The sequence below is a fragment of the Ornithorhynchus anatinus genome, chromosome X1 (assembly GCF_004115215.2).
Source record: "Ornithorhynchus anatinus isolate Pmale09 chromosome X1, mOrnAna1.pri.v4, whole genome shotgun sequence".
Lineage (NCBI taxonomy): Eukaryota > Metazoa > Chordata > Mammalia > Monotremata > Ornithorhynchidae > Ornithorhynchus > Ornithorhynchus anatinus.
The window spans coordinates 69388200-69401196 of NC_041749.1; the positions used below are offsets into that span (position 1 = coordinate 69388200).

General features: G+C 38.7%; 1 protein-coding gene across 1 annotated transcript in view; it reads left to right on the forward strand.

The window, feature by feature from the left end:
* Window positions 1-4021, forward strand: part of CFAP20DC (CFAP20 domain containing) — a 90547-nt gene extending 86526 nt beyond the window's left edge. Inside the window, exon 8 of the mRNA XM_029051092.1 lies at window positions 3700-4021. Coding sequence (XP_028906925.1) covers window positions 3700-3923 — 224 coding nt within the window. The 3' untranslated portion in view covers window positions 3924-4021. The remainder of the gene's footprint in view (window positions 1-3699) is intronic.
* The last annotated feature ends 8976 nt before the right edge of the window (window positions 4022-12997 follow it).

Below are 12997 nucleotides of genomic sequence, written 5' to 3' on the forward strand. Positions count from 1 at the left end.
CCACCCCTTTCTTGCCATCCAAATGGCCAGCACATTGGTCCAGGCATATCACCAATATTCCAACAGCAGTCAGATAACAATCTTCAAAAAAGCCTTACAGTTCAAGTGGCATTGCTTCTCTTCCTGGTATTCTGGGATGCAGTTGGATTCCTTTTAACATTGTCATAGAATTCTACCTCCTGCATCTCTCTGTCAAGTGTCAAAATAACACTCATTAAAGTCCACTAAACTTCTACTTCTGCCTTCCACAAGCAGGTAGAAAGAAAAATAGTTGGGTCCTTGACTCTAATGTCTAGATTTATGAGAACTGTGACAGATATCAATCTCTCTAGAATAGCTCCCCTCACTCCCTGGGATTAGTGTAATTCTACATCAAATCACACAGGAACCATTGGAATTATTATCTTCCTGTTCACTAAAGAGTCTCACATGGGCTGGATCCTACCTAGCTGACGGTTCCTCATTGTCACTATCACTCAGATCCGTGGGGAGGGTGGGGTGGCTCCTGGTGACCAAATCAGCCTCCTTTCTCCCACCCTATGCAGCAGGAGCCAATCCTACCATTCCATCTTCCACTGTATTAGGAAGGCTGTGACAATTTGGTAACTTGGAGTGGTGAGGAATCTCCCATTCAAGTACTAGTTTTGCTACTTAATTTTATATTTTTGAATTTTTAAATGTGCATTAATTGTTTATAATTTATTACTATTTTCTGTGTGCCATTTATCCTCCATTTAGACTGTGAGCCCCTTTTAGAACAGGGACTGTGTCCTGTTCATTGACCTTGTATCTCCCTTAGTGTTTTGAGTCCCATGTGGGACAGGGACTCTGATGTGTTGGTTTTTTTATGGTATTTGTGAAGCATTTACTATGTTCTAGGTACTGTACTAAGTGCTGGAGTGGATACAAGCTAATTATGTTGGATACAGTCCATGTCCCACCTGGGGCTCAGAGTCTTAATCCACATTCTACAGATGAGGTAGCTGAGGCACAGAGAAGTTAAGTGACTTGCCCAAGGTCACATAGACAGATAGTAGAGCTGGGATTAGAACCCAGGTCTTTTTGTCTCCCAAGTCTGTGCTCTATCCACTAGGCCATGCTGCTTCTGTATATCATCTTGTACCTACCTCAGCACTTTGTACAGTGCTTGGCACATAACAGATACCACAGTTATTACTGTGGCTTAGGACACTGCTTGGCATAAAGTAAGCCCTTGATAAATTAAATGGTGATATGAAGACTTTTTTCCCTATGAGTTCTCATGTTGGCTAGAAGGATGAGTGAAAGCCAAACATTAATTTCAGTTCTCATATAAAAATTCTAATGGATGAGGTCATTTTAAGAAAACAACCAAAATACATTCCACAGTTCCTCTTAGCTTTTCATATAAATCAAAACATAGAAGGCCTTACTGTTTTCTTTCCTTACCCCTGAATAGACAATGGGCTGCTATTCCTTCACAGTCCCACACTTAATGCCAGAAAACCTCTTAGTTATTTTCAGGACATGGCAAAAACAAGTCGGCAGGAAAAGCTTCTTCTTACCTCTGAGTTTAGTTCTCTAGCTGAGCAGTTTCAAAAATAGCTCCCTAAAAGGCTCTCAAACTGTATCTTCTTCTGTCATGAAAAGGCGACCTGCTTTGTATCAGTGGGAGTAACTTCCATTAGGGACATATGGCCATGGCTAGAAGCAATCTGCTTAACTTAAGAACTTTTGTGAAACATTCTTGCTTGGCTCTAATGTTCAACTGAGGACCCAACTTTGGATTCCATACCATCTTTTTCCAAGAGGACTTCGGTCCCTCTGTCCTCAGGGATTGAGTTATTTAGTCTATCTGTAATGATTGGAAGTTCCCTTCAGAGAAATGGGTAAACCTCTCTTGTTTCCTATGTTTCCCAAAGGTGTATGGCCTTACCAGTTCATCACAGCTCCCCTACTATGGCCTTTCGCGTTTTGGACTTCCTAGTAGAAACAGTCCTATTGTATAAGTACATGTATTTCATATGTAATTACCTGTTATAGTCATATGGTCTTGCTTCACTTTGCCCTTGGCTATGGAAGGAAATGGGAGTAAACAAGCTTTGCTACTCGTTCCCAGTGCTTAGCACAGTACTCTTTACTTGAGAAGCAGCGTAGCTCAGTGGAAAGAGCCCGGACTTGGGAGTCCGAGGTCATGGGTTCGAATCCCGGCTCTGCCACCTGTCAGCTGTGTGACTGTGGGCAAGTCACTTGACTTCTCGGTGTCTCAGTTACCTCACCTGTAAAATGGGGATGAAGACTGTGAGCCTCATGTGGGACAACCTGATTACCCTGTATCTTACCCAGCGTTTAGAAGAGTGCTCTGCACATAGTAAGCGCTTAACAAATACCAACACTACTCTTCATTCATTCAATAGTATTTATTGAGCGCTTACTATGTGCAGAGCACTGTACTAAGCGCTTGGAATGTACAAGTCGGCAACAGATACAGTCCCTGCCCTTTGACGGGCTTACAGTCTAATTGGGGGAGACAGGCAGACAAGAACAATGGCAATAAATAGAGTCAAGGGGAAGAACATCTCATATAAACAATGGCAAATAAATAGAATCAGGGTAATGTACATCTCATTCAACAAAATAAACAAAATAAATAGGGTGATGAAGATATATACAGTTGAGTGGACGAGTACAGTGCTGAGGGGGTGGGACGGAAGAGGGAGAGGAGGAGAGGGAAAGGGGGGAGAAGAGGGTTTAGCTGCGGAGAGGTGAAGGGGGGGATAGAGGGAGCAGAGGGAAAAAGGGGGGAGCTCAGTCTGGGAAGGCCTCTTGTAGGAGGTGAGCTTAAGATAGGGATTTGAAGAGGGGAAGAGAATTAGATTGTCGGAGGTGAGGAGGGAGGGCATTCCAGGACCGCGGGAGGACATGGCCCAGTAAGTGCCTTAATAAATGCTACTGCTACTAGTTCTGCTACTGAGAGATCCCTGGCTTAAGGATCTGGATCCTCTAGAGAGGGCCAGTGGATTTCTTTAGCAGACCACTTCTGAAGCATGAGAGCTATCAATTCTGACATTCTCAGTGCTAAGAATGAGTTAAATTGGCCAGATGCCTTTGAAGAGCAAAGGCAGATGAATAGCCTCTATTTATGGAAGAATTGGGCAGGCTGTTTATTTAATAAATCCTTGAGGCTGTAAGAAAGTCAGTGATACAAGAAAATTATTTTAAATTATTTTGAAGTATTTTGGTAATTTTATCACAGTATAGTGAATCATCATGGGTAGATTTTCTGTAAACTAATCTATTGGCAAATACTAGTATAAACTTAATGTTGTAGTAAATTTCTCACTCATAGAATCAGTTGTACCAGCATCATGATTAGAAAACTTGTTCTTGCTGGTCATAGAATGAATGTCCATAAGGCATCCTAGAAAATTAATTTATCTCCTTTGTAGAGCAGTTTATTTCAGAGAGCAGTTTTCTCTCCTTGCTGCATCAAATGACTTAAACAAATCATTAACACATATCTCACTAGGGCTCCATTGTGTAGATCTATACTTTTAAAAAATTACGTACATTTAGAAAGACTACATTACATGTGTTATGTGGTGTCATTCATACACCAAAAGCTGTAGATGTTTAATACATATCCATTTATAACAATGAAAATAGTAGGAAGTGTTATTTTACAGTGGGTTCAATTTGGAAAAATGTCTTTATTTCTAGACACTTATGATATTTATTTTACAGCAGATGAATCTTCAGATATTATTCCTCGAAGCTGCCAATTTACAAAAGATGTGCCTCAAATTACACAGCTGCTAAATATGACTAAACTCCCTATCCACCCAAACAAAATATACCTTGGACCTCATCCTTTAACTTCAGGAGAAATGAGATTTCTGCCAGGTACTAGGATTCTATATTTGCTTAATATGAATTTCAGGTAAACTGAAAATACAGTCTTAAAATTGTACTTTTACAATCAAGTGAGATGTTGGGATGTTAATTTGTCCTTGATTTAAAATAAAATTGCCTTTTGCTTAAAGTTATTGGTTTCATCACTTTCCAACAAAAGTTGTGATGTCATACCATTAGATCATAAGGTCCCTGAGGGCAGGGATCATGACTACTAACTCTATAGCACTCTCCTAAGCACTTAGTACAGTCCTCTGTAATGAAAGGTATTTATTGAGCACTTAGTGTCCAGAACTGAGTTCTAATCCCATCTCTGTAACTTGTCTGCTGTGTGACTTGGGTAAGTCACTTAACAGAGTGGGAGTAACTTCCATTAGGGACATATGGCCATGGCAAGAAGCAATCTGCCTGATTTAAGAACTTTTATGAAACATTCTTGCTTGGATCTACTGTTTGAGGACCCAACTTTGGATTCTCTGTTCCATACCATCTTTTTCCAAGAGGACTTCAGTCCCTCTATCCTCATGGATTGAGTTATTTAGTCTATCTGTAATGATGGGAAGTTACTCTATCTCTAAAATGGGGATTAAGATTGTGAGCCCCATGTGGGACAGGGACTGTGTCCAGCCTAATTAACTCATATCTACCCCAGCACTTAGTACAGTGCTTGGAACGTAGTAAGTCCTTAGGAAATACCATATAAAAGTAAGCACGGTACTAAGTGCTTGAGAGAGTATAATACAGTAGAGTTGGTAGACACATTCTCTGCCAAGGCCACAGGGAGTTCACAGAATGGAGCCAGAGACAGACATTTAAATAAATTACAAACGTTTAAATAAGTGCTGTGGGGCTGAGGGTGGGGTGAATATTAAGTGCTTAAAGGGATTCAGATCCAAGTGCATGGGCAACACAGAAGGGAGAAGGAATGTGAGCGCTAAAAAGCAGTGAGTAGTCGAAGATGATACTGAGGTTGTGAGTTTCTAGGGCAGAGATGGGAAAATTAGGAGGAGGAGAGGGCTTAGGGAAGATAAAAAGTTCAGCTTTAGACAGTTGAATTTTGAGGTTCTGGCAGGACATACATGTGGATATCCTGGAGGCAAGAGGAATCTGATATTGTGCAGCAAGAAAGAGGTTGGGGCTATTAGAGTAGATTTTGGGAGCCATGAGCTTTAGGGTTGGTAGCTGAAGCCTGCGAGAGGATGAGCTTAGTGAGAATGAGTATAAGGGACCCAGAATGGTGTCTTTCAGGAGACCCACAGAGAGTTAGATATTTTCATTTAAATAATAAACAAAATATTTAAAATAATTGGAATTGCAGTACAATTTACAAATAATTCTTGCTGCTTTTGTGAAGATATTTGAATTTCAAACGGGAACTTGAAAGTCTACTCCCAAAATATCCCATGTACGTTATTACAATTAACGTACATATTTGGTCAAAGATTGAAAATATAAGGAAATAAGAATGGGATTATTTAGGTTATTTTTCAGATTGCTTTCTAGGTTTTTTCCTAAAATTTAGAATACTTTGAAGCTTTTTATTTGTCATGAATAGTACTGCTTTTTTATGGTATGGAATTTGATCAGGAACACCAATGTTTTGTCTATGTCCAATGAAACTAATAAAGTCAGCATGTATCCGGTAGGTCATTTAAGTGTGCAATGCTACTAAAATTTTACACTGTTGAGTCCTGCAATTCCCAGCCCACATTAGTGTCTGTTAGTCAATGGGGGACTGTAGGAACTGATTCTTTTATTTTCATTAATGGCACCCCAATTTAATTGAACAGAGAATCAGGTCTGATTATTTAAATTAAACAGTTTAGCTCACTAATGACAAGATGCAGTGGTCCACTAAGCACAAAACAAAATCAGTAATTTACTTAAAAATTCGAAGTGTTTTTTGGCTGGGTGCCTTCATTCTGGTGGCAACAGTATTATTGGGTTTTTAACTTCATGTTTTAAGTAGGAACAGAAAATTTATTTTGAAAATGTACTTAATGTAAAGAGAGAGTTCATTTGTTTATGAAATAATCATGAAGTAATCTTTTCATTATTCTTGGCAATGGTAAGGAACCTTTTAAAGTACTGTATTCAATCTGGGTCATCACCTTTTCAGAAGGAGATAGAGAACTTGGAGAAGGTCCACTATAGAGCTACACACATGATTAAAGTGTTATATGTAAAAATGATTAAAGGAGTTGAGAGAGTCATTATAAAGATGGAATCTGGGGTTAGGTCCATCATCGGTATTTACTGAGCACTTACTCTATGCAGAGCACTAAGCACTTTGGAAAGTATTGTATAAGAGTTGGAATAATAATAATAGTGGTATTTGTTAAGCACTTACTATGTTGATTCAGTCATATTTATTGAGCACTTACTGCATACAGAGCACTGTACTAAGAGTACAATATAACAATAAACAGACATAGTCCCTGTCCCACATAGGGACACATAGGTCTCACACTCTTATTCCCAGTTTTTCAGATGAGGTAACAGAAGCCCAAAGAAGTGAAGTGATCATGCAGCAGTCAAGTGCCAGAGCTGGGATTAGAACCCAGGTCTTTCTGACTCCCAGACCCATGCCCTATCCATTAGGCCATCCTGCTTAGCTTACAGTCTACATGGGAGACACACATTAAACTCAATTATGGATAGGGGAAATAGAATATATGGATATTTACATAAGTGCTATGGGACAGATAGGAGTATCAAAGTGCTTAAGGGGTACCCAACTAAGTATACAGTCAACGCAGAGGGGAGGGCAGATATGAGAATTAAGGGTTGAGCTAGGTTGAAGCTGGTCTGCAACCTTGACAAGAAAACCCAGCTCATAACATAGGCTAATTTGTTTAAGAAGCTACAGCCCTCCTCTCTCCCCTTCCCACCCAAGTAGGGGAACTGAGGGAAGAGAGGTGAATAGCATTGAAGTGTGAATTTTGAAGAAAAAATTTAAGATTAAGTCTATTTTTGATGTCCTTCCCCTTCACTATCCCTCATTCTCCTTCTCTATTTCTTCTTCATCCCTCGTGTCCCTTCTCCATCCCTCGTTCCAATTCTCCATTCCTTATTATCTTCTAAAATAGTCTAGCTTTTTCAGTAGCCATCTTAACAAACATCTACAGGCCAATTAGAGACAGAAGATAGGCTACGTGATTACATCCCTTTGGAAAATAGAAAAATACCCATTGGTTTTCCTGGTGAAAGCGAGTGCTACCCTCAGCAATAATGTGAAATCAGGAAGAGCACAACAGATTCTGATACTGAAAAGCGGGCACAGAGTCATTCTGTCCTAAGGCCACAGACTGAACTCCTAGCTTCAATCTGCCCTTTTACATTTGTGCTGCTGTTCATAGGAGGACTGAGTGAGAAAATGTGGGTAGATCGTTCAGTGCAAACAATCACCATAACAGAAAAGTCCCATCCTCACCCCCACAGTGCTTACGTAAATATCCTTCTATTCTGTTGCTTCTCCTATCTGTAATTTATTTTAATGTCCATCTGCCCCTGTTAAACTGTAAGCTCCTTTAGGGCAAAGATCATGTCTACGGGCAAAGATCATGTCTACCTACTCTATTGTACTCTCAAGTACTTAGTATAGTGCTCTGCACATATTAGGCACTCAGTCACTGATTGTAAAAAAAAATTCAAACCCATACCCTACTGATGGTAACACCCCATATATTATCCAGAATAATTGACATCTGCAGAATATTGGCCGTTGGATCACTGATGAGGCAGGAGTGATGCTCTATGATATCCTGTTTGATCAGCCTACATAGGAATGCACTGTCTGTCCAGAATGGGGAAGGAGACATGGAAGGGTGCTCTAAAATCTGCCTTCCTCATCAGATCTTGACACTAGTACATCAGAAGACTGCAGTGTACAGAAAGCTAAAGAATAGGAAAAAATAGCTATCACATTATGGAACATCAGATGCTACTGGATTATAAGTTATCCCTCAAACTGAATTGCACTCATTTCTTGGGACCTGGCCAGATATGGAGTTGATATCCAACATGGAGTGAAACTAGACTACCTGATGGGCAGCTCATTGAAACAGGTGCTGCACTCAAATATTGAATCAAACAATCAAAGTAGCAAAATGTCAAGCTCCCAGAGAATACAGAAACCTGTAAAGCACTCTGGACAACATCACTTGAGCCCTCACAAGGATCTTCAACTTCAAGTGTTGACATGAATAGTGAATAGGCTCTGACTAAGACACTCTTAATCAGCCAGCCATAAAGACTGTGGGTAGGGCAAGGAGACAACCATCAAGGTTGATTGAAGATGATTCAAAGATGAAAAAACTACTTTGTAGCAAAGCAAGAAATGCATCATTAAGCTCACTGTTGGCAGGGAACATCTGTTATATGGTTATATTGTACTCTCCCAAGTGCTTAATACAGTGTGCTGCACATAGCAAGTACTCAATAAATATGATTGGTGGATCAACACCATGCAACTCTTCATGATTACAATGAAATGAAGATCAGTGAAAATTTTCAGTGGGATAAATGAGCTCAAGCTAACACATGTGACTAGTAATGCAATGTCAAAGAGCTCCAAAGCTATGCTGACCATCACCAAACTGAGGACATTTAATCATTTTAAAAAGCTACATGGCCCCCTACACAGTTCCACAACACTGCTGCAGAGTGTAGATGGAGCTATGTGGACATCACAGACAAAAAGGGAATCTTACACAAATGGCTAAGGCATTACAGTGAACTTCTGAACGTACCTTTCTCCATCAAGGCACTTGCAAGCATAGAAACCAGTTGAAATATGAAGGCATGACCTAAGATCTGCCTTGTAAGGTGCTTAGCCTTTGCAGACAATGCCATAAAAAGTGTTAAAGCACCTAGATCTGATGGCATTCCTGTAGACATCTACAAGCAGGAAAGGACCTAATCCTGACACTGTCTGAATGCTTTCTCAACATGTGGACACTGAGGAACTGCCACAAGATGGACTTCTTCAAGAAGGAAGGGGAGAGAACTGCCTGTGGAAACTACTGGGACATCTCATTGCTTTCCATTGTTGTATGAGTCTCACCAGAATCCTTTTGGACAGGTTACTGAAGAAAATAGTCAACTGGACACTATACTACTTGATGCACAATGTGGTTTCAAAGCCAAACCACTTGATCTAGAATGGAAAATTCATCATCATTCTTAAACAACTTTCATAAGCATCACTTATGACCATATGCAATATCCAATTGCAAGACTCTTCTTGTGCTTATTGGAGTGTTGGATGCACATAGGTCTTTTGAGCCACATCCACATATTGGAAAGATCTCACTATCAATAGGGTCACCTCTTTTGGTGGTATTTGTTAAATGATTACTATATTTCAAGCACTGCTCTAAGTGCTGGGAAAGATTCAAATCTATCAGATTGGACATGGGCTTGTCCCACCTGGAGCTCACAGTCCAACTAGGATGGAGAAAAGGTATTGAATCCCCATTTCACAGTTTGAATACTAAGGACTGCTATATAATTGTATGTATATGTTTTACATGCATGTATGTCCATGTATGATCCATTCAGCATGTAGTAGAATCAAGGTAAAACTAAATGCTTTCCCTATTTTATTATATATCCCTATATTAGAAAAAAACATTTTTATCTTAACAGTGAATTGTGGTCTTTTCCTAACCTCTTAATAAATTAAAGGTTTGAGAAGAAAAGTAATATCCTGTCTTTTATTACTTTTTATCATGTTGACATTTTATAATTGAATGCATTGATAAGGTTCTTATATTGGCTCAGGTTGCTCAGAATGCAGGGAGAAAGTGACATCCTAAATTTAAATTTTTAATATCAGTCTCCTTTTTAAACTTTTTATTCATGTTCATCTTAGTGCTCTTGACTTAATTACTTGGAACACCTTTAAATGATATTTATTAAGCAAACACAGGAATCACTGAGCAGTATTAAGTGCAAGCAAGCAGGCATTTAAATTCCCATTTTGCAGAGGGTAAAATGGAGTCATGAGAAATGAGTCTCCCAAAATACAAAAGAAGTATTGTAATTGGAAATTGAGACTAGATTCCAGTTCTTAATTCCTATAGTTTGAATGTTAGAGGACTTAATCTATCAGAATTTGTATGGTCATAATATTTATTGTAATTTAGAATATCTTGCAACCTAGCAGAAATAGGCAAATTCAAAACAAGAGTTCCATTATCAAGTTGAATACTGATTTCATCTTTAGTAGAAGAAAGTCTCAAGCAACACTCATCAAAGATTCCAGTTGAAAATTCAGCAGTTTTTTTGTGGGGGTCAGACTTGGAAAATTCAATAACTAAAATAATTAGAATGTTGAATCTAGAGACAGAAATGCACATTTATTTTAAAAAAGACAATTAGAAAGCCCCCAGGTTTTATCATCTAACTACAAAGGCATGTACCCCTCAGTAAAGTACCAAAATAATTAATGATAACATCTCTGACCTACACCAAGTTCATTTTCAGCAAACTTGAGAAAATGAAATGCCTTAAGCTGCTAGTTTAATCTAATCTTTATTTTTAACCTTGTACTATGAATATTGATAGGGGCTTTTAAACACTACTTTCAGAGTTGAGAAAGCAGGCTTTCCTGAAAATGGTATTCCTTTACTATAAAGTTTGTAAGTGCCATAGAAACTTTCCTTCCATTAAACTATTTTTCAGTTTAGGAATCAAAAGTTCATATTTGCTTTCTGTGAATTTTTATTTATTATGGCAAACAACTGGCACCACATGCTGAGAGAGAGATAATAAATGGCAAACAATTAATATGATCAAAAACAAAATTATCACGTTAACTAGTTTTCATAATTGATGTGTGGCAAATGGCATCCCAAAGAGGTCTGTTAATTAAAGAAAGTGATGCTAAATAGAAAATGATTAAATTTTTGAGATGGTAGTAACTTGGGGTCATTTACCTAATGAATAGGAGAGGCAACAGAGGAAGGTTAGGGTGTAGTTTCTTTCATTTTGATTTAATATCAGTGAACTACAATAATTACTGATCTGTTCATTCTGTTAAAATTTTTATCTCAAATGAAAGTCAAATTGATGCAAAACCACATTGCTCTAGAGATTATTGAACTACTTTTAAAATCCCAGGGATCAACTGAAATCGTTTTTTGAGATAGCAATTTCAACTCTTCTCACAAGATATTTCAACTCAAGGTTCTCTCTTCAGTTCTGCCCAGAATTTATAAATGTGTGCACACAAGCCAAGCAAGCAGCATGGCTTAGTGGAAAGAGCACAGACCTTGGCATCAGAGAATCTGGATTCTAATCCCAGCTCTGCTGCCTGCCTGCTTTGTCATTTTGGGCAAGTCATTTAACTTCTCTATGCCTCAGTTTCTTCATCTGTAAAATGGGGATTTAATGTCTGTTCTCCCTCCTAATTAGATTATGAGCCTCAGGTGATACAAGGGACTGTGTTCAACTTGATTGTATCTATCCAGCACTTAATATAGTGCTTGGCTGATAAGTGCTTAATGAATACCACACTTGTTATTATTATCATTGTTATTATTATTATGCACTAATTATTTGTGCGGAGACATTTTCCTTTCTCCTATAACATGGGAATTGAGTTAAAAAAAATTCTCATGATCTGTAGTCCTTATTCTTTGCAATATCACATTCATGCACATGAGCACTTTTTTCAATAATGAGGCACACCAAGTCCAAACTTGCTTGTGTTCTCGGAATGACATTTCCCAAGTCCGTGGTTGCAGTTCTAGCCAAAACATGTATAGAAAATAAGAAGTTATGACAGATCTGAGCATATCATTTCTATCTCTGTTCTACACGGGGCAAGCACAAAGCAATAATCTCTTAGATTTTCCAGATCCTTTTTGATTTAGCGAGAATTAGAGCAGCATGCAGCAGTACCATCTGAGTGACACAGTATTTTCCAGCCTCTTCTTCATCCCGTAACATTACTGTCCCCCAAATGTGCTGATTGTTTTATTGGGGTAGCTCTTCAGGTGGTGTGGAGAGGCAAGGAAGGCGGGTGGTCAAGTGAGGAAATTGAGGGCCTCTGGGATTTCCTGGTAGTAGCTGTCAATTGTGTGCATTCCTTATTTATCTGGAGGAATACATGATAATAATCAGAATTGTATTAAGCACTTATTGTGTACCAAATGCTATGCTAAATGCTGGAGTGGATGTGAGTTCATCAGGCAGTTCCTACAGTGCTCACAATTTACCTGTGTCATCAACAGGTAGACTATCCTCATTTTACAGATAAGGAAACTGAGCCATGGAGAGGTTGTGATTTGCCAAGGATTTGCCAGCAGGTCAGTGGCAAAAATGGGACTAGAATCCAGGTCTCCTGACTCTTGCATATATTTTCCACTAGCCATACAGACCATTTAAAAAGCACTCTACAGCCAAAGGACTATATCTCCGTGAATCTACTGTATGGTTTCCATTACTACTGTACTGACTTGCAACTAGAAATGCTAACTACTATATCCTGTGGTTTGCTTTTATAGACAGGTACACTATGACTGTGTAAAAACTCTTTCTCATGCATTTTATCCACTGTTAAAATGTCAAAAATACTGCAGATTTATGTCAGGGGTGTTTATAAGATTATGCAATAGGAGTATAAAAAAAGCCTTCAGAAATTAAAGTCTGAATAAACATCATGTAAATTGTGATTATTAATTTTTATTAAGTGCTTATAATATGCAAAGTATTGTACTAAGCACTGGGGTAAATATAAGATCATTAATGAACACTCAGCTCCTGTCCCACACAGGATTCACAGTCTAAGTGAGGGAATGGCACAGGTATTCTTTCATTCCTTCATTCAATTGTATTTATTGAGTGCTTACTGTGTGCAGAGCACTGTACTAAATGCATGGTAGAGTAAAATATAACAATAGACAGACACATTCCCTGCCTGCAATGAGCTTACAGTCTAGAGGGGGAGACAGACATTAATATAAATAAATTACAGATATGTATATAAGTGCTGTGGGGCTGGGAGGGGGGTTGAATAAAGGGAACAAGTAAGGGTAACACAGAAGGGAGTGGAAGAAGAGGAAAGGAGGGCTTAGCCAGGGAAAGCCTCTTGGAGGAG